We start from the raw sequence: 21,018 nt of genomic DNA, 5'->3' as shown, positions 1-21,018 counted from the left end.
GTAGACAGCCGAATCACTTCCTTGTTATTGCTCTGTTTTATTCGCTTTATCGAGACGCCCCACTTGAATCTCGGAATGCATCTGCCCAGGTAAACACCGCTGTTTCTTTTTGAGACTGAAGACAGATATATATTACACTTCCATTTTTCTTGCAGCGTAGAAAACGGTCCAGTGGTGGACTTAATTTCCATCAGACAGACTGGACGTCCAGTGCAGCTTGCTAATGTTAGCTAACGTGCCTGCTTGTGTCGAGCAAAGTCTCTTGGTTCTCTGACTAACGTTTAACTGCCACGATTTAAGCTAACTAACATTAACAGAGATGGTCAGCGTTTGCTAGACGTCTTTGTTTTATTAATAAAGCGTTTGGCTGCAGGAGTTGGAGTAGTCCTTCCTTTGCATTTCCTCTCCAGCAGCAAGCTACAGACACGACCGTGTGCCGTAACATAACATGGTAGACGAGGCGGAGCCCACGTCCAGCTAGCAAGCGTTATCACCCCGGTTGTCTGTCTTCAGCTGAGACTGTGACATTTTAGTCACATCAAGCCAGTGTAGTCAGGCGTATAAGTTAGTTTACACATCGTTTTCCTATCTGCAGTGCCGTTAGCTCCTATTTATTGTATTTAAAGTCAACTGTATGTTAATAACGCGTCAAAATATAGACGAGAGGGACTGTTTTACACACACAGTGCTTACATTCCCATCTGAGCTCATATAAGTGCCCAAAACTTTACCAAAGACGCGTCTGTAGTTTAAAGGGTAGCTGTCTAACATGAAGAAATTTGGGAAATGCCGGCATAATCAGTTTTTGACCCAAGTGAAACTGTACGTTCATGAGATGGTCATAGTCAGTGTTTCCTCTTTTTTGGTGCTTTTGAGCGACAAGGCTACATTTGTCCTTTGTCTGACTGTGGTTGTGATTTAAGCTGCTAAAAATGTTTTTAATCATCATATAACCTTTACTTCTGAAATACTGTATGGAGTATATCATTTTAAGTTTTAAATGATAGTAAAATGCAAGTGCAATGTTTATTTTTTCCCCATTTTCTCTTGCAGTGGTGGTAAGTTGCTTGCTGAGGTGATGCAGCACTTGCAAAGTGAATACAGAGGAAACCTTTTCCCTCTCTCTTTTTCACTGTCTGCTTGTTACCCTTGGCCAACTGTCAGTGACACGCATGTTTAGAGTGGATTGGCGTTAAGGCAGGCCCGCTTGGAGCTGCTTAAGCAGGGATTACAGTGACAGGGTTTATTTAAACACGCTGCCTGTTCCTTGCTGTCACAATGCTTACATCACACCAACACAACCACACCCACTTCTAAACCCATCCTTTTTTCATTCTTAAAACATTGCCTGGGTTCAAAAACAGAGTGCAAACAGAGTAAAAGCTTGTGTTGCTTCTGAAGAAAAATCACAGTTTATCTCTGCTTCTGTGTTTCATCCAGGTTGGGAATTTTCACCAAGGGCAGAAAGCAGGGCTGCTCTCAAGCCTGAACAGTTCTGTTTCCTCCCTTGATCCATCACTTGCTCTCTTCAAGTTGGTGCTTATCCCTATTCCTTGCCACCATGCTGTGTTGGGGGAATGCGGTGGATGGACAGTTAGGCATCGGCGAGGAGAAGAACCCTGTGTTTGAGCCAAGGAGCTGTCAGGCGTTCAGTGGCAGGGGACTGAAAGAAGTAGCCTGTGGAGGGCAACACTCACTGTTCCTGCTGCATGATGGTAGTGTGTACACATGTGGCTCCAACAGCTGTGGACAGCTGGGTCACTCCAAAACAGGGACTTCACCAGGTAAGCTTCCTGCCCAGATGTCGTAGTTTAAACATGCTCAGGTGTGGGCCAATATTTAAATCAAGCACCTGATTTAAATTCACTTTATTCACTTACTTTTGGGAATACTGTATATACAAAGTCAAGGATCAAAAATGAGATGTAATAGCAACACTTAGTTTTTACCAAATTTACCAAAGAGAAGTCCTCTGAATGCAACATGGTATAACATGAGTGAAAAGTGATATTTTGTTTACAAAAACTATCCACAGTGCTAGTGCTTAAATTGATGGCCTAATATCAGTGGAGAATTTAATCTCTTTGGCAGACAATGGTTTTATGAATGATGGATTAGGTCATCATTGTAAAACTCAGGGACAATATAGTAGAAGCCTGTTTATTCATACATCTGAATCAACAGGAAATCCAGATACATTACGGAAAAACATTATATCAACATAAATGTTGTTGCACAATTTTTTATTTTATTCAAAACTAAAACCCTTTTACATGCAAATTTTAGTGCAGAGAGGGAGTATTTAATATTTTGAATCTAATTTGGCAGGAGTTTTCAATACATTATAATGTCACAACAACCATAACAATAACACATAAGATTTTTGCCAAACTTCCTCTAGTGGTTTTCTTTTAACAAAAAGGTCCTGCTGTGCCTGGAGGGAGGTATAAGAATCTAGAGATACATATCTTACGTTCACCTGGATGACTTATAGGCTAATCAATTGACGACCAAGAGATAGCAGGACCAGGAGAGTGGGAAACTCTTTTATACTGTTGCTGCTAATGACACTCAACACTCTGCTGAGTCTCAGTTGATATATGATTGTGTGGGTGGAGGTTTGTGGTGGGGTGTTGTTTTGTGTTGGCACTTGGGAAAATCTGAAACAACATTAAATAAATGCAATTATTGTTTGGCCCTAAGCAAATAAATTGCCTAAAACTTTCTAGATTTTTTGCTCTAATGAAATTCATTGAAAACTTACTGAAAGCATTTCTTTAATGCTTTGTTAAAAAGGTTCCCATCTGATTTAACCTTGTGCATGAAACTAAATACCCCACAGCTGAACACCCCACAGGAAACCAGTGCAGCAGCTGAACTACATTCAGTGACTTTGTGGTTGATACTCCTCTCTCTATGTTGTGCCTACTTTGTCATGAAAACAAGACAACCACTAAAGCACAACTGAAAGCATAGATTTGTCATTGATTTTTAAGTAGATGTTGTATAAGGCAATATTGCAGTGTCTTGAAGGCATAACCTGTACTGTACTGAAGGCAAAACTGCCTGGTTTTGTTTCTGTCTGGGTTTTTAATTTATTTTATTTTATTTCTTTTATCCTTTATTTAACGAGGAAGGTCTCATTGCGATGTAAAATCTCTTCTTCCAGCGAGTCCTGATAAAATGGCAGAACAATTAATTTAATGTAAAAAAAAAAAAACAATTTCACATGATAGAACACATGCAATACATGCAAGCAAAATGAGGGAAAGAGAAAGTATCTTACTTGTCAAGAAGGTCATGGGACTTTCCAAAAGATTGTAAATCGGATAGAATGCCATTGCCAAATACCTCACATGGGTTTGGTCTATGAAGGCTTTCGTTTTGAACGCCCTGTCTTTCAGCAAATCCTGTAACTTAATCTGGCACCTACTGGAGTTTGCAATGGCCTAACTTAAACACCACAGTGATAATCAAAAAGACAAGGATAACAAGAGGTACATGTGTTTGGAAAAGCAAAAGGTTTTGGTGTAAAGATACTGTTATCCCGCATTTAGTGTCTGGACCAGGCTTCTTCCCAAAGCAGGAAGTAGTTTTAAAATAGAAAAAAACAAAATTAATGGGACTGTTAAACTTTGTGGAAATGAACCCTCATCTCAAGACTATGCAGAACTTGATCTAATTTTTAGTGTAGTTTCTAAATTTATTTTTATTATGTTGTGAGTGCTTCTGCTATACTCTGATAAGCCCCTCCTCCTCCCCACAGAGTTAGTAGGGGCTCTGGATACTCAGAAGATAGCGGTGGTGTCGTGCGGTCGGGCCCATTCTATGGCGGTGAATGAGCAGGGCCAAGTGTTTGCCTGGGGAGCTGGTGAAGGGGGCCAGCTGGGCCTGGGGACTGCAGAGGAGGCTGTTCGAATCCCCAGGTGACCCTTTAGTGCACCATAGAGGAAATGCAGCTTTTAGCCCAACAGGAGAGGAGCATAAAAATAGAAAACCATTATAAAGGTGCAGATGGAGACTGAGGCATACTAAACCAGGAGAGGTACACAAGCAGCCAAAAACAGAAGCGAGGTTAAATTTGTAGGAGTCCCGAGCATCCAAAATAAGAGTGCTGTGAATACCGGTGATATCATGAAATAGAGTCACTGTAACAACACAGACAGAAGGTGTGATATCACGGGACGATCAGAGCACCAGAAACTGAAATGATAATATATATACACCGTAACGATAATGCTAATGCAGTCATTTGCACCTAACAGAATAGTGATGTTGCTTCTTGGTTATCTCTAACTTGTCACAGAACAACGTATGCGCTCAACATCTTTACTCTTTTTGAGAGTTGACAGTGTTGACTTGGGATAACAAAATCCACAGAACTTGATCTGAAGTTCAAGTTCCATTCAAGTTCTCTGATAAAATCTAATAGTTGACGGGAAAACTCTACATGTATATTCTCTTAACTACATGACTTTCAGTTAGTTAAAGAGAGGTGCATGATGCTAGGAAAGGGCATGACTTAAGACAAAACAACAGTATTAAGATGAAATCCCTCCCTAGGCAGATTTAACTTTTACATAAACTTTTTTTTAAAAAATGAGTTTTACATTAAAGATGGGATACTCAAAACCTTCTCTAGATAAACTGAGGGAAATCTCTATCGGCAGGGTTCTACAAATCTTGCTGATAAACATCTTGGCTGTGTGCCCATAATCTCTTGCTAGAAATTTCAGCATGATTTCTGACTGAAATCTAGGTTATGTTTTTTACAAATTAAGAAACATGTGAACAGTTGGGGTATGTGTGTCCTTTTCTGAGAAAGAGACAGTGTTTTTATTTATACTTGTGCTTCTTTATTTGTCAGCTACATTCCTGCAACTTGCTTTTTTACAGCTACTGTCAAAATTCTTCTTCTTGGTTGCAGTATCGTCAAAAAGTAGCAAAGCTCTTTTTGACCATAAACAAGACAAATTAGTACATAAGTAAAGCTTAAATAGTACCTATAAAATGGATTTGTTCCTCTCAGTTTTACTAATTGTTAATTGATCCTTTTCCTCCTCTTCCTCCTATTTTACTTAAAATACTTAAACAAGCAAGCCTACATGAATACCAAGGTTGTTTTTTTGTGGTTTAAAGGAACATTGGTGATACAGACATAGCACTCTTTTGGTATCAGAAAACACCATAAACTTTAAGACACAAAATCCCATTGTGATATGGCAGGAAATACATCACCACTAGCTATCTCTGGGTCTTTCAACATCTAACACTATAACACCAATGACCAATAAACTGATTAAAATCAGTACACTTTTTGATCAAGACCTGTTTCCTTATGATCACTGTCCAAAAAGCTTCCTCTTGTCATAATGTGTGTTGCCCTCATGAACAAATCATTTTCTTGTTTTTCCTAGGTTGATCAAAAAGCTATGTGAGCACCGTATCTCTCAAGTAATGTGTGGAAACCAGCACTGCATCGCACTCTCTAGAGGTGTGAACAGGCGCAAACACTTCACAACACACTGTGTCAGAGTAGGTCTCTCCACTGAGCTGAGTGTTGTGAGGCCTACATTTGTATCACCAAAATTAGCTTAGCATGTAATATTTAACAGTTCACAGGATGGATGAATGGCTAACACTATCTCTCATCCCTCTTTCCTCTCTCAGATGGCCAGCTGTTCACATGGGGCCAGAACTCCAGCGGTCAGCTTGGCCTGGGGAAGGGAGAGCCCAGCACTCTGTCTCCTCAACCCCTCAAGTCTCTGTCAGGAATCCCCTTAGCACAGATAACTGCAGGGGGAGACCACAGTTTTGCACTTTCTCTGTCTGGAGCTGTATTTGGTTGGGGCAAGAACAGTGCTGGGCAGCTGGGGCTCAATGATGAACAAGGTACTGTTCAGCGATGACACACTGAGGTGGAGGGTTGCTGCTGTCTCATGCAAATTTCTCTTCTGAAGATCAGTATATTGGAACATCAAAACAAACAAACAAACAAACAAACAAAAAACAACCTCTATATATAATTTTCAGTTGTGGAAATCATTTAAGTTCTCAATTTGGGATATGGTATGGTGCTAGACAGGCTACAAGAAATTCACAAATCATGTTGTAACTTTGAAGCCTGCAACTTTAAAGCCACAATTTGTGCAATGCCCCAATCACTGAATTGTTGAGTTGTCATCGTCCACGTTCCCTATCGACTCTACATCTACATTTGTCCATGCAAACTGTGTGGACTTAGAGACCTTGTCGACTCAACTGTTTTGTGAGAGCTGCAGGGTTGCACAGATTTTGGAGTGGGGCTTCAAGAGGCCGCTTCAGTAAGTCTGCAGCAACCCTTAACCTTCAAAGTTTTACATGGGGAAAAAGTTCTGTCATATTGTGATGGTAAGAAGTTAAAGCAGTGTCGTAAAATCTACCCCTAAACATTAAGTGAACTGCATTTTTTTCCCATGAAATGGCATTTTGAGACCACCGAGCCTTCTGTATGTGATGTGTTTCTTGTTGAAATAGGGTATTGGAGGAGGAATGTTAAGATGCTCATTCAAAAGACCAGTGGTATATCAGATATGAAGCAAAATGCAATTTTATATGATGGAATAGGCGTAGAGGTAGTAATGGTCTAAAATCTGTGATGTTTTATTTGTTGCGCTTTTTATTTACACATCCCAGTTCATAATGAATTCACTATTAAGATTTTCTGTGTTCCAGCAATACATAAATAGAGTTAAGGTTTTGATTTTAAAAAATACAATAAATTAATGTTTTTATTTCTTTAGAATACATTTTTAAATAGATATATGGTATGTTATTTAGAATGAGCTAAAAATTCGAAAAAGTCATAAAAAAAAATACGCAATGAATACTGCACGTTGTTATTGCTTAAGACGAGCCCTTGTAGTCATGTGGCTTTGAAATTACATTACCAATGAGGATATCTGTCTCCTTATTGGTCTTGCCTCTGCAGCTATACTTGAAACTGGTTTTGGGTCATAGGTTAATTGTAAACAGAAGAAATGCTCGGCAAGGTAATTACAGGGGATTTTTAGCTGGCTAGAAAGAAGCTACAAATTATTGCAATTACAGCCAATTTCCTTGCACATTTTGTTAAGTGGAATGTTAAATTCAAATGTACGAGTTGTACAAGCATGTAACTTTCATTGTTTGTGTGCCCTTCCTCAGATCGCGCTGTCCCTTGCCACATCAAGTTTTTGAGATCCCAAAAAGTTGTTTACATCAGCTGTGGGGATGAACATACTGCTGCCCTCACAAAGGTATGAATTGTAACCTAGTTGTTGTTTGTGAACAGCTCACTCAGGATGACCTACATTGCACAAGTAGAATTTCTGTCATACCAGCTGACACACTGTGTGTGCTTGGTTTGGGTCCTTGTGCACGCGGACATGTTTTAGTTTGATTAAGTGAAAAGCTATCCTAAGAATTTTGGTGCCGGATACTAGCAAAAAAAACAACAACCCAAAAACACAGTGCATTGTCTCTTCTGTCTGACAGGATGGTGGCTTGTTTACATTTGGTGATGGCTCACAGGGTCAGCTGGGTCATGACTCCACCAACAATGAGCCTTTACCCAGACGAGTGCAAGAGCTTATGGGCAGTGAAGTGTCCCAAATCGCCTGTGGCAGGTACTGGTTGTCACAAGCCCATGAGGTCTGTGTGTCCCACTGCATCCTAAATCTCTCTTTCTCTTTCTCTTTCTCTTTCTCTTTCTCTTTCTCTTTCTCTTTCTCTGTCTCTTTCTCTCTCTCTCTCTCTGTCTCTCTCCCTCTCCTTTTGATCTGTCAGACACCACACTTTGGCGTTTGTGCCTTCCTCTGGTGTGGTGTACGCTTTTGGTTGTAACAGCCATGGTCAGCTGGGCACAGGAATGCGGGGGGATACCAGAAGTCCATTTCCTGTCAAGAGCAGCCTTCTTACAGGAAATTCTCATCGGACAGGTGATTGCTTACTCCCGTCTCTTTCATGCCGTGGTGGTTTGAATTGCAAAGGTGAAATAGCTGTTAAATCTTTTTAATTATTCATTTTAATCCATTCATTTTATGTACTCAAATGTACTTCCAGAAATAGGTGTCAACTGGATATACAATCAAATTATGTAAAATGTGTCTCTCAAGCTGGTTAGCATCCTGCAAATGTATTTGTATAGTCTTTGCCAAATCTAAATTTATATAGTATGAAATTACATAGAGAAGAAGATTGAGTGCATGGAGTTGCACAAGGCATAGGGCAGTATCTTCTCTGTAAAGGACCATACCAGTGTTTTGCATGTTTTGCCTAATATGTACAATATATATATATGTGTGTGTGTGTGTGTGTGTGTGTGTGTGTGTGTGTGTGTGTGTATTTTTAATTTTTTAATTACATTTTTTTTTTTATTACATTTTGTTATAGGACTAAATAAATGGTTCACTTTCAAAAAATTGGAATTTTCTGCCAATTCTTTCATAGTTCAGGCTTTATAGGGTTGATCCCCCCCCCCACCCATTGGTTTCTATTCATTCCACTGTGATCTGAAAACTAACTTTCAGACTAACCCAATTCTTAACTTTTCATGACAGTATTCCATTGCTTTAATACATTTGTCCACATTAGTTTTCTTAAAAGCAGCAGTTTGTTGTGTTTTGATGATTTGACATTGGGTGAGTGAAAGAGTCTCTCCCCTGGAAATTTGTCCTCAGGGAAATACTTGCTTTGCACAGCAATTTATCAGTTACATCGTGTAGGAATGGCTTGACTTGTTAGTGGTAGAAACAGAACATTATGAGTTGGGTGTTTAAACCAAAAATTATAATTTGAAAACAAGGGATTTTGATTATATGTTGTGAAATCTTTAGTACCCTCGCATGATTTGCAAAATAGTTTGTTTCAAAGTAAAATGTGGGTTAGTTCTGGTAAATGGGCCAAACATGGAAAATCACTGGTGTGATTCTTGAAGTACATTGAGGGATTTTAAATAGACTCATGCAACACAGACAAAGCTTTCTGTTTATACTCATGGAAACACTAAAACATGTTTTAAACATGACATGAAGTCTTGGTTTTGTTTAAGATAGAAGACAAACATATCAGGCATTACTTTCATATGCTGTATAAGTGCATATGTTGCTGCTGATATTTTAGGACCTAAATCAATCGTTAACATCATTGGATGTTGCACAGCATTTTACTTTAATTTGACTGTGCAGTCAGATTGATTTGATAGCTTCCCTTCTCCGTTTCCACTCTTGTCCAGCCCTACTAGTTTGTTCAGACTAGAGGGGTAAGACAAGAGGAACTGAAGCTGGGGGCTAACCTTTTCACATTATTCTTTCTTTCTTTTTCAGTACCGCAACATTATGCTGTGACCAAAATCAACTGTGGAGGAGATCATAGTTTCATATTGTACTCTGATGAGAAGGTATGTGACCTGAGAACGTTTCTTTTTCCCTTCCTTAAAGAGTTGCAGTCCACCTTCCTAAATGTTGTTTCCTTATGTGTTATTACCTTATTATTTTCCACAGTTAATCCCAAATCAGTCTTTAGACCACCTCTGACCACCTCGCCTTTGGCTCCCGTAGATTATTATTTGCCGGTGTGGCTGTTTTCAGTTTAGACAGTTTCAGTCTTTTACCACAGGGTGGCAGGGGTGTCTTAGCTTTGGCTTGGTCTTGTATGTGGACTATATGTCTGGTACGGATATCCTGCAGATAGCCAGGAATGTGCACTGATAAAGACATCTCACACACACACACACACACACACACACACACACACACACACACACTGTCCCTACACTGTAATATTTAGTTCTCAGACATAGCCTATTTATTTTATCTAGACAGAGGAAAAGGACACAGGCCACCACACTGTGCCACACACAGTGAATGCAACATTGCACACATTCTTCAAAATGCTATCTTGACTCCTTGTACTTCCCTCTCTACAGAGTTATGTCCCTCCGGAAGACTTCAGAGTGATCAACATCAGTAAAGGCATCTCTCAAATCAATTATGAAAATTTAAATTCATGGAGGATGAAACTCATAGACAACACAGATTCTGGTGTCACAAAGTAAGTCAGTAAATAATTAGCCTTTATTTTTTCAATTTAAATAGACGATAAATAGACGTTTAGGATTAATAATATCATATTAATTGTGTATTTGGCTGTCATGTAATATAATACTTTTTGTGTTAAAATCAATTCATTTTTATTGATCTGTGTGCTTGTTGCTGGGCTAACACTTTTCATGGTTGGACTTATTTTCAGTGACATCATTCTTCTATTGTCATCCACGGCCTGTTGGAATGCCAGCTTCTTGGACCAAAGGTGCTTAAACATCTTTATTGGAAAACATAACACTGCAGATATTATATTTTCTTATATTTTCTATGGACTGAGATCAAGTCTTAACTGTTGATGAAACTTGCTCACAGTACAGCATGTTAAATTCAGGTATGCCAAGGTTAACATAAAATAAAGTCAAAATAAGATGAAATCTGTTTGCTGTTACAACAGCAAGTAGTCATAGAATACAACAAATTTAAAATAAAAAATAGGTTCTATTAGATACAGTCTAATCCAATATTACCATAACGGAACATAGTGACTGGAAATTAATTAAGAATGAGAAGTCTGAAAATATATGAATTAGAAGATTATGCAGGGTGCGCAGAAAACAGTAGTAATAAAACAAAGATATTAAATACATGAGTGAAACAAAAACAAAACAAAACAAAAAAAACCCATCAAGAAATATAGAATATTTAACAGTTTTGGAAATTATAATGGAATCAAGGGAAACATATTCAAATATTCCATGTTTTTAAGGATATGGTTTTCAGTAATGTGTCATTCTGGCCCAAAAGTATTTAGGTTTGCATTTTAGCCAATCACTACACCAGCTGATTCTACTGATAAGCCTATCTTCAACAGCAATTTTTTGAAAACCATGTATGTAGACCTTGGTGTGAATAAATGTAAAGTTAATTTTTGTCTTTTTCTTGAAGCTAAGGCCATTAAAGCTCGGTTAGAATTTAAACATGGAAATTTCAGTTTCATCATACAGCTGTTCATTTGCCGTACAGATGTGTAGCCCAATATGAAAAAGAGCAGAGGTAGCCTGTATATTATGTAACTCAGAGCCATGCTGTTGGATTCTCTTATTTAAGAGTAACTTCTGGGAAAGGACATCCACTTTATTTACTTGTCACACACGAACACTCACAGTTTGTCTTGTCATCAAACAAAAAATGCTGATCATCAGGGCTGGGAAAGATGCTATCTTAGTAGTTACTGGGATGCAAGAAGCTTTAGATCACACGGAGCGTATGTACAGGTGTGATGGCTGTTTAATGCCTTGGAGTCCATCATAGTGGAACACTGTCCTCTGGAGAGCACCATTAAGTACTTTATGTTCTACCCTTTGCTGTGATACTAGCTTAACATCCTCAGGGATTTAGCAGTTATATAAACCACTGGCATGGTTGCTCAGAAAACCAGTGCTATGTGTGAATAAGGGAGAGGATGGGAGCTATGAGGGCGAACCAGCTTCGGGATGAAATGTTGTTGCTTATGGCTTGCACTGCACCGCAGATGGGAGGGACAGCCCTCATTTTCATTGACACGGTATCACAACTCACAGAACAGCTCACAGTTGCCAAACGAGTAAAGCTCATGGAGTTCCCAAAATTAAGCGGGTCCAGTTGACAACAAATGCATAGTAGTTACTCATAGTATTCACTTGCATGTAGCACAAAAACCATACTTGGATCAGTGCTGTACTGTACTGTGGAGCTGTATTATGACTAAATAAAACCCATTCTATCAATATCTGATGGCTTACACTGTAAATAGATGCTGTTTCTCATCCTGAGGGTTTTGTTGGATTTTGTGGTGGGGATGGTGTGGGTGAGTTGTAGTGTGGATCATCAGTCAGTACTCTATACCTGGCACCCTGATTCACAGACTAACAAGAGATTTGCTTAGTGATTGGCTTAAATACCTTTAGGCTGTGTCTACATCTAACAACTGAAGTTGGGTGTGCGTGCGCGTGTGGGTCTGTGTGTGTGTGTGTGTGTGTGTTTGCCCCTCGGTGAACTCAGCTCACAGCTGACCTGCCACATGACAGGTTTGGCTGTCTAATCCAACGCAGCGTGTGCCTTTACATTAATGCTTTGCCACAAAGCCCCTTGGTCTGAGCATGTGAGCAATGACCTATTTATACAGTGATCACAGAAACACCACATATAGATTGTCTTAGCAGCCCTGACAACCATTGTTTGTTTGGTTTCTCAGTGATGATGGTCACTTCAAAACAAACCCAAAGATCCCAGGCATCGACCTCAACTCTGTCAGAATGCTATTTGAGACACTCAGCAAACCCGCCTTTTCTGGACTTCTGGAGCAGGTAATGATCAGTAGTGTATTCATAAATTTATGTGATTAATAACTCTCTTTTTTTTGTTATCTTCTGAGAAACTTCAAACCCCTATTTCTCCATATTTTTAGTACCCCAAGACATTTCAGTAGTTGGAAGTGTTCTCCCCCTGTTGTCTCATCTGATCTCAGATGAAAATAGAAAAAAGGGTAAAATTTCTACTGCACACTGTTTGCGGAATTAGGAAGAAGTTGCCATACAGTGTTGACAAATGCCCTGCTTATTATTTCAGTTTAAAACTAAATGAACATTAAATCCTGTCCACCAGTCCCTCAGCACAAAACCACTTGTATCTTCAGAGTCATCTGTGTGAAACTGGTACCACAGACAGTGTTTTTTTTTTTCATAAGTCAGTATTTCCAAATACTGAAAGCTTGTGTCTAAATTTCTGTTTAAGGTAGAGAGAGAGAGAGAGAGAGAGAGAGCGAGAGAGAGCGAGACCATAACATAAGAGATTTGTTATGACTCATGTTACTTGGAATCAAGGACTTAAAATGATCACCTAGTTTGGGTTTAGAAGCATATTTTACCTTGAACTAGTGTAAGGAGAAACATTGGGATGCTCTGTTTGTATATTATTGGCAACTCAACATATTTTTTTTCTTTACACCCATGCTTTGAAAACATTCTATCAAGTCATTTTTGCCACAGAGGCCTGGCACAAGATGTAGGACTGACTCATATGTCCTAACATTAGCTCACTAATGTTATGTTTGGGATTGGTGCACCTCAACCCAACATGATTTATTATACTCTGTATAGACCAGGGTACATTCCACACCCCTGCAGGCCTCTCCCAAAATTTAGTGACTGATGTTTTTCTACTGTTGCTGTAGTTAATGTAGGCTCTGTTGGGATTGAAAAATTACCCACCAATGTCTCTGACTTATAAATATTCTTGTCAAATTTTATATAATTCTCTGTGTAATTGGCAAAGATGTTTTTCTTGAGGCTGTGTCACTAAAAGGAGAAAGAAAGCAAAGTTGTCACTGAGCCTTGCATGTTGTTCTGTTTTTTAATATTCAACCACCTCCTAGGCCACAAAGAGTTTTGAGAGCCTGTTGATCCCCCAGCTGCCGTGCTCCCCTCCTGATGTTGAAGCCATGAGGATATACCTCATCTTGTCTGAGTGTCCCGCCCTGCAGGACTCCAAGAACTACATCAGCCTCACAATCCCCCTGGCCATGGCCATCCTGCGACTAGACACCAACCCCAGCAAAGTACTAGGTATGGTACTTGCGTTCACACTGTACAAATTTGTTGTAGCAATTTATCTGGAATCAGCTTTTATAGCATACTTTGGATTAGACACATTTTTAGCAGTGCCTAATTAGGAAAAATACCCATCACACTCCTTACAGTATTTCTCCAACATGGACTGGATAGTAATGGAATACTTGTCACAGCATTACATATTCTCAATGGGGAAACAATTAACTGTGCTCTGTTATTTAAAAAACAATGTATTTTGATTCTGAGCTGAGTTGACTTATTTAGTTTAAGGGAAGATTAATTCTGGTGAATGTACTTTCAAAGTGTTAAAGGAAAAATCCACCATCAGATGTTCTTACATTATTGTCCTTTATCATCAGTCAGTGATGTTTAACACATTCCATGAGTTATTTTGTGATCAAGGCTTGTAGTTTACTTTTCTGGTGTGTCCATGGCCTTCACCCTGCTGTGTATACATCTACTTAAGTTAGCAATTTCCTGCATTTGTCAGAATGACTTTTGACAACCTCCAAAGAAAAGCTGTGGTTTTAGTGGAAAAAGTGAAAAATGTTCAGCTCTCAAAGTTGGTCATTGCTGCTCTGTAAGGATTGGTACATCTTGTCTTGTTGCATTATGTCATTACATTTAGCCATTTATCCATGGTAGAAAAAGGAAAACTACACTACAATGAACAATAAAATTCATCCAGAAATGCAAGGTATATTGTCCATAGCTGTTTTAAACACTTGATTAAGATTGGATATTTCCTTTAATGCATGCTAATCAGTGACTATTTGGCAAGCAAATGCTGGCAAAGACTACATGTCTGACCTTTTGCAGATCCAATGCATATGTGCTAACATCCCTGATAATATAATCTAATTGTTGTTTATTGGAATTGTTTCATATGTTGTTTAAATGAAAAGTATGTGACATCTTTTGCTTGGGAATTGTAATTTTCCATCTCTCTCTGCAGATAACTGGTGGTGTTTGGTGGACGGCAATGTGTTCTCCCGATTAGTAGAAATGTACAAGAGCATTGTTGTGTTTCTGCTAACGGGAGGCAAGACGCTGCTCATACCAGTGTTCCATGACAGCTATATTAGTGCCGCACTAAAGCTACTGGAGAAACTCTACAAGGTATCAAGCAAGGTTACAGTACTACATTGTTTCTCTGCACAGTAAGAGGAAATGTCTTTTTTTCCTGGCAACATGATCCCTGGTACTTGTTAAAGTAATCCATAGTCTGTAGTGTTTTGGACCGTGCCAGTTCCTGGAGTTGAGACAGCTGTTTTTGTTCCGCATTCCCAGGTTAACCTGAAAGCCCAGCATGTGGAGTATAACCACTTTTATATCCCCGATATCACCAGCCTGGTGGACATCCAGGAAGACTACCTCAAGTGGTTTCTGAGTAAAGCTGAGATTGTAAGCACTGGAATTCTCTTAATAGTGTAGACCTTTTATCACATTTCATTTCCTTTATCTGACTCCCTCTAATTTCACACACACACACACACACACACACACACACACACACACACACAGACACGTGTACTGTATTGCTCTTTGCTTTTGTCAGTCTCAGCCTTTACAGAGCTGTAGTGTGAAATTTTATTCTTGTCTGTTTGTGTGAGATGGGTGTGTTACTGTTTGTTAGGCCATTCTGTTTAAAGGGTTTCTAAGTTCACGGAGGAGCCCTCATCACTCATTGGACATGAGGGAAATCATTTTTATTTCTTAAGCACTGGCACAGTTGAAGCTCACACTCTGCTTGGTATTTTTCTAAGAAGAGATTGTAGTCCTTTTTGCATTGGTTGTCCTACCCCCTGACCTTTGCAGTACTGGTGAAAGTCTCAGTCAACTGGCAGACTTAGACTAACATGCCACAACTCATAAGTGTCAATCTTAATATAGTACTGCACATTTTCACCTGCAAGCCATGTCAGATAGCAAAGTTCAGTAAGTTATTGCTTTCTCTCTCATTTTGTTTTTTCAGAAAATGCGACCACCACATACTCAGGTATTGGTCTCCAAGACTTAACTCATCATAAGAAATCATAAGATAATGCTGTAAGGGTGGTAGGAATATTCACAGCCATCTGTTATCTTCCCTGCAGAGTTCAGTGACCCTATGTGCCTACCCGTTCATACTGAACGCTCAAGCCAAGACTACCATGCTGCAAACAGATGCTGAACTGCAGATGCAGGTATCTGAAGTTAATGTAAAAATAGTTTTTATCATGATTCATACAATGAGATTAACATTGTATATGCATTTGGCACATTTCATTAGTTAACAATTGGTACTATTGAGAGTTTTGTTTATTTTTGGCTTGTGAATTTAGATTTTTGTTTTCGGTTAATGTGAATACATACTTCATATCTTCTTTGTGGTCCCCTTAACCCATGACTGTTACCAAGATGGCAGTAAGCGGTGCAAACCTGCACAATGTCTTTATGCTGCTCACACTGGAACCGCTCCTGGCGAGGAACCCCTTCCTGGTGCTCCACGTCCGTAGGGATCACTTAGTAAGTGATGCACTACGTGAGCTTACCATTTACTCTGATGTGGACCTCAAGAAACCACTCAAGGTGAGAGCCAAGCTTTTTCTCCATAGAGTGGTCACAGCTCACCACATTGTTATTTTGAACACAGAAACCTCTTTCTTTTCACTCCTGGGGTTGTATGTATCAAAGGTGTGTATGCATAAAAATGATGCTGAGCAAAATTCTACGCAAAGATTGGTAAATATCAAAGGGAGACTTGACGTGATATAGGGCGTACCTCTGCACAGACGCAGGTGGTGCACACAGATTTTCATGCTGAATGTATTCCGGTGACAAGGAATCAAGCAGAGAGATTATGCCAGAACAATTCCAAATGTCATATTTTTTGCTATTCTTACACTTAGTGTAATAGTCTGTGTCCAATGTCCAAAAAATTCAGAACAACAAATGTTTGTGTGTATTTTTGTCCCCACCGGGGTTACAAATAATTCAGGTGAGGCAGGGATGGGGGGAATCACAATCAAACAGGCTACTGTTAAAACAGAAAATGCTCCATCATCGGATATTCAAGTTCAATGCGCCTTTTCCCCACTGGGACAAATCATTATGAATAAATGAACTGACATTTCACTTCCAAAAAAGCAAAACTAAATTGTGTAAAAGTGCACTCAATCACAGTGACCTCATCTACGAATATTTTTGTTTCACAATCTGTGAAATGATTCTTCTTCTTTTGTGCTCATTTGGCCATCTTCTGTGACGTTTAATGTGAACTTTGACTTGGAAATCTTCAGGACATTAACAAGTTAATTGCTGGAGTTTTTCTGACCATTTAGGGGAAATAATGGGAGTGAATATGTGCATGGTCACGTGCTCACAGTTCCACACCGATTTCTCCACCACACAGTAATTCATCCGTACATGACGTGTACATGTCTTTTCATACGTCTGATAAAAACCTCCATATGGAGAAACTCATAACTATGTGTGCACATCTATTTAGTGCAGATGCTGCGCAAACTTTGATACATATGGCCCCTGACCTCTGGATTTTTTTGTTGTCACCTTCTTTATCTCCTTGCCCTGCCATCCTGCTATCCCTCCCTGCAGGTGATCTTTGATGGGGAGGAGGCAGTAGATGCAGGTGGGGTGACTAAAGAGTTCTTCCTGCTGCTGCTGAAGGAGCTGATGGATCCTGTGTATGGAATGTTCACTCATTACACCGAGTCCAACCTGCTGTGGTTCTCAGACAAAGTAAGATGCATCACAACACCGCAGCAACACGGATGAAATGAAAAAAATTCTCACATGTTCCCTCACCTCTCAAACCTTTACACAACAAGTACAGTAAACGAAAAATAATAAAACATATGAGTTTATTGAGTCCTTCAACTAGATAGTCCAGCAATTATTAAAATTATATTGTTGTTTTAAAACAGTAGTGTCAAGACAATACAAGGATATGTCTTTGTTGTGGCTTGATGTAATTATTTTTGGAAATGACAAGGTAAGATTTGTCTGTTGAATTCCTCTTACCCCTGATATGGGGTAGAGCTGGTGAGCCCCCCCGTGTCTATCAGGGGGGGACATTTGTGTTTGTGAAGGCCATGATACTCAGTCAGAGAGATAATGCACCTACAAGGTGTTTGATAATACTTTATAATTCAAAAGTCAATGTAACATTTTGCATCAAAACATTAGTAACTCAAGCAACTCATTTCAGTGTTCAGTTTTTTTTAGATTTAGTTTTATAGAAGTAAGCCGATAATGGATATCCAAAATGTGTGCAATAGTTCTCTGGCTGTTGGGGCTGTCATCTGACCCGGCACATTATATTCTAGGAAGAACTGCTGTTTCGGGGATTATTCATTGCATGATGTCACTGGGGACATTCAGGTTTACAAAACAGTTACCTCTATTGTGGGAAGTGTCCCTGAACATTGGAACATTAAGAGCTACTTGAGAGAATTTATAGCAATCTAACAATAAAACAGAATTATCATGAACCTTTTTTATGAGAGTATTTTGTCTGTTCGTGCACATGCACATGTATTAGCAGCAAAGTTGCAAATATGAAATAGGAGTATTTTTTCATTTGTACTCACTACAGCTGATCATCTTAGAGGCCTAAGCTTGGATTAAAATATCTGATGAAGTGCTTTAATTATCCTGCTGCTAGCCCTTGTTGAAGAGCAAAATGTAACTAAAAAATAGTAGTTTAATTACTATGAGACTGTGATAAGCTATGAATAGATAGGCACATTAAATACTTTCTCTTCCCTTTCCCTTACTTGAATCAAAAATAGCGTGAATTAATTTTCCTTACCAGAAGTTATATTTTTAAGGTTTTGGGATGTCAGCAGTTATGTGCAGCTAGTCTTCAGCCTGCCACTTAGGAATCTGTTAGATGAAGGTGGAGATCAGTGAGTCACATCATAGAGATCAAGAGTGTGTCGACACTGTTCAGCCTTCAATATTAGTATATTAGTCCATTGAAATATTTTCCCTTGACTTAATGTGATTATTTCCCTGTGTGCATATCCAGTGTTTTGTAGAGCACAACTGGTTCAACCTGATTGGGATCATCTGTGGGCTGGCTATATATAACTCAACGGTGGTGGACCTCCATTTCCCGCTGGTACTCTATAAGAAGCTGCTAAATGTAGCACCCACATTGGACGACCTTAAGGAGCTCTCGCCCACTGAGGGCAGGTAACATATATTTCACTATATTCTAAGGGGAGAAGGGATGCACTAGTTTGTGATGTCAGGTCATTATTGTTGCAAGCCAAAATGACCCCAATCCTGCTCCTGCTCTGTTGGGGTACAAAACATCACTTTATCTGTAGACACTGCACCTCCTGCAAGCAATTAGTCTCAGTTCCTCTGTAATTGGATCCATTTTGCATAGTCCTTATGGTGTACAGATAACAGGAAGTTTTATGTCCTTTCAAAGAGCAAGCCTCAAGATAAATTTTCCCCACCCCTGTCAGTTTGTTAGGACAGTCAAAACAATATATTTCCATTTAAGTAGGGCAGCTGAACAGCACTTCCAAATCTTGTTGAGAGCAAATACATGTAAAGTTGCACTGCAGGTGTGTCCAAAAGTGACGTTATGCTTGGCATTGAAGCTAACCAGTGTGTCACTCGCTTACATAACAAGCAGGGTTTTTTTATGTAACACTGAAATTGACTGCCAGTGGGAAACATCTCTTCATTGAATTGGGAGCAGGAAGGGTTAGCATTTAGCTTACCGTCTAATTGTCGCCAGATGGCCGGAGGGAAGTGCTGGAGCTATTGATTTTGAGATTAGTTTCATGAAGGCTACAACTCTGCAGACAGCCACAGTCTGTAGAATGTTGCTATTAGAAACAGCGCATTCTCTAAGGACATGAACCGTAAAACCACTGAAAATACAATATTTTCATTTTGACTGACATTCTGACAATAAAAGCATTCAGCTTTTTATAGCATTCATCATATTATTGTACTGTGAAAGTTTCGTACCCTCAGTGTTCTTGCAAAAAAAAAAAAAAAAAAAAAAACCTGGCCAGCTACATTAGTCTCTCAGTTGAAATGTGATGCCCCCGTATTATCAATCCCAATAGTCCACTCCAAAGTATTTACTGTACAGTAATTGCAAATCTCAAGACAGTATTCATGATGTTCCATCCCGTTCCACTCATTTGCTCATTTCTGTGGTGTCCCACTTGCGCTCAACACAAATTTCTTTCCAGCCTCTACTATTCCCAGCCTTGCTTCCCATGCTTCCTGTGTTTGGGTAGTAAATATCTAACATGTGCTTTGCAGCCAAAATACCACAGCCCCCTTTTCAAGTCTCTTTCCATTGCTGCTTCATAACATTGCAGGGTTCCCTATTTATTTGATCCATACTTCTGTAGGTAAGGCATTAGGGGGTTGGGGGAGAAATATCAGTTCATGCAAGAATTGTTTTTTTTTTTTTGTTTTTTTTTTTAGTCAATCCATGATGTCAATGCTTTCACGGCTAAATACACTACAGGCAGCTCTGCCCACAGTGCATCACACTGCATAGTATTTCTAGCCAATTGTAAACAGGCAAAAAAAAAAAAAAAAAAAAAAATCTGTCCATAGCCTGTTTAATTTTAAAAGACATACACCCCTACAGTGTTGTTGATAATGAAGGCCTCCCTGTTGAGGTCCAAAGTAAAATTAGTTTGGCGTTTCATGTTTTCTGGACATTCACAGACCAACCTGGTCAAAACATCTGTAACATTCAGCTATAGAGTCAAGTCCTTTACCTCATTTCTGTAAGTTTTTTTTTAGTAAAATGTTTTGAGAAGGGTTTTAGCTGTTGTAGTGTGGCATAACTTGACCTATTGCTGACAAGATGAACTTGGTTTCATATTCCTACCTTCCATGTTGTGACCCAAGAATCATGATTAAATCAAATCGTGAGATCCCTGGTGATTCCCACCGCCCCTAACAGGCATTGCTGTTTGACCGTCTAAGTCCATGAGGTTCCCAACTCCAGTCCTGAGTACACCAGAGCATCGCTGTTTTTCGTTGTAGGTGTCAAGTTGGGACTGATTTAGACCTGTGATGTCAGGTGAACGCAGTTAAATATCTGACAGGATAAAAACCCAGCAAATCTCTGCTTATCTAAGTGCTAAAATGCGCCAATAGAAATGTTGCAGGATGCCACAGAGTGCAGTTGTTACTAAAATGTAGGTTGTTACCCCAGCTGTGCTAAGAAAGCCCTCAACTGTGCAGGGTTTCAGCAGACAGGGAGTGATGTGTCAGAGATGAGATTTCAGAGTCTCATACCTCAAATGCCTTTTATGTATGAGCAGTGTAGATGAGGATGATTCAGGGTTTGT

At 39.4% G+C, this 21,018-nt stretch overlaps 1 protein-coding gene across 2 annotated transcripts in view; it reads left to right on the top strand.

Annotated features, from left to right (window-relative positions):
* Positions 1-21,018, top strand: part of herc3 (HECT and RLD domain containing E3 ubiquitin protein ligase 3) — a 31,939-nt gene continuing 10,921 nt past the window's right edge. For both annotated transcript variants that reach the window (XM_030050378.1, XM_030050370.1), the window contains exons 1-20: positions 1-89; positions 1,441-1,784; positions 3,767-3,926; positions 5,418-5,494; positions 5,671-5,892; positions 7,186-7,277; positions 7,516-7,646; positions 7,807-7,958; positions 9,345-9,418; positions 9,947-10,071; positions 10,270-10,329; positions 12,298-12,409; positions 13,477-13,666; positions 14,628-14,791; positions 14,963-15,076; positions 15,648-15,671; positions 15,769-15,858; positions 16,073-16,243; positions 17,270-17,413; positions 18,705-18,871. In XM_030050378.1, coding sequence (XP_029906238.1) covers positions 1,562-1,784; positions 3,767-3,926; positions 5,418-5,494; positions 5,671-5,892; positions 7,186-7,277; positions 7,516-7,646; positions 7,807-7,958; positions 9,345-9,418; positions 9,947-10,071; positions 10,270-10,329; positions 12,298-12,409; positions 13,477-13,666; positions 14,628-14,791; positions 14,963-15,076; positions 15,648-15,671; positions 15,769-15,858; positions 16,073-16,243; positions 17,270-17,413; positions 18,705-18,871 — 2,492 coding nt within the window. In that variant the 5' untranslated portion in view covers positions 1-89; positions 1,441-1,561. The remainder of the gene's footprint in view (positions 90-1,440; positions 1,785-3,766; positions 3,927-5,417; positions 5,495-5,670; positions 5,893-7,185; positions 7,278-7,515; positions 7,647-7,806; positions 7,959-9,344; positions 9,419-9,946; positions 10,072-10,269; positions 10,330-12,297; positions 12,410-13,476; positions 13,667-14,627; positions 14,792-14,962; positions 15,077-15,647; positions 15,672-15,768; positions 15,859-16,072; positions 16,244-17,269; positions 17,414-18,704; positions 18,872-21,018) is intronic.

Source organism: Myripristis murdjan, chromosome 1 (genome assembly GCF_902150065.1).
Source record: "Myripristis murdjan chromosome 1, fMyrMur1.1, whole genome shotgun sequence".
NCBI classification, from domain to species: domain Eukaryota; kingdom Metazoa; phylum Chordata; class Actinopteri; order Holocentriformes; family Holocentridae; genus Myripristis; species Myripristis murdjan.
Note: the sequence above shows the minus strand (reverse complement) of the source record. Positions and strands in the feature narration are given on the sequence as shown.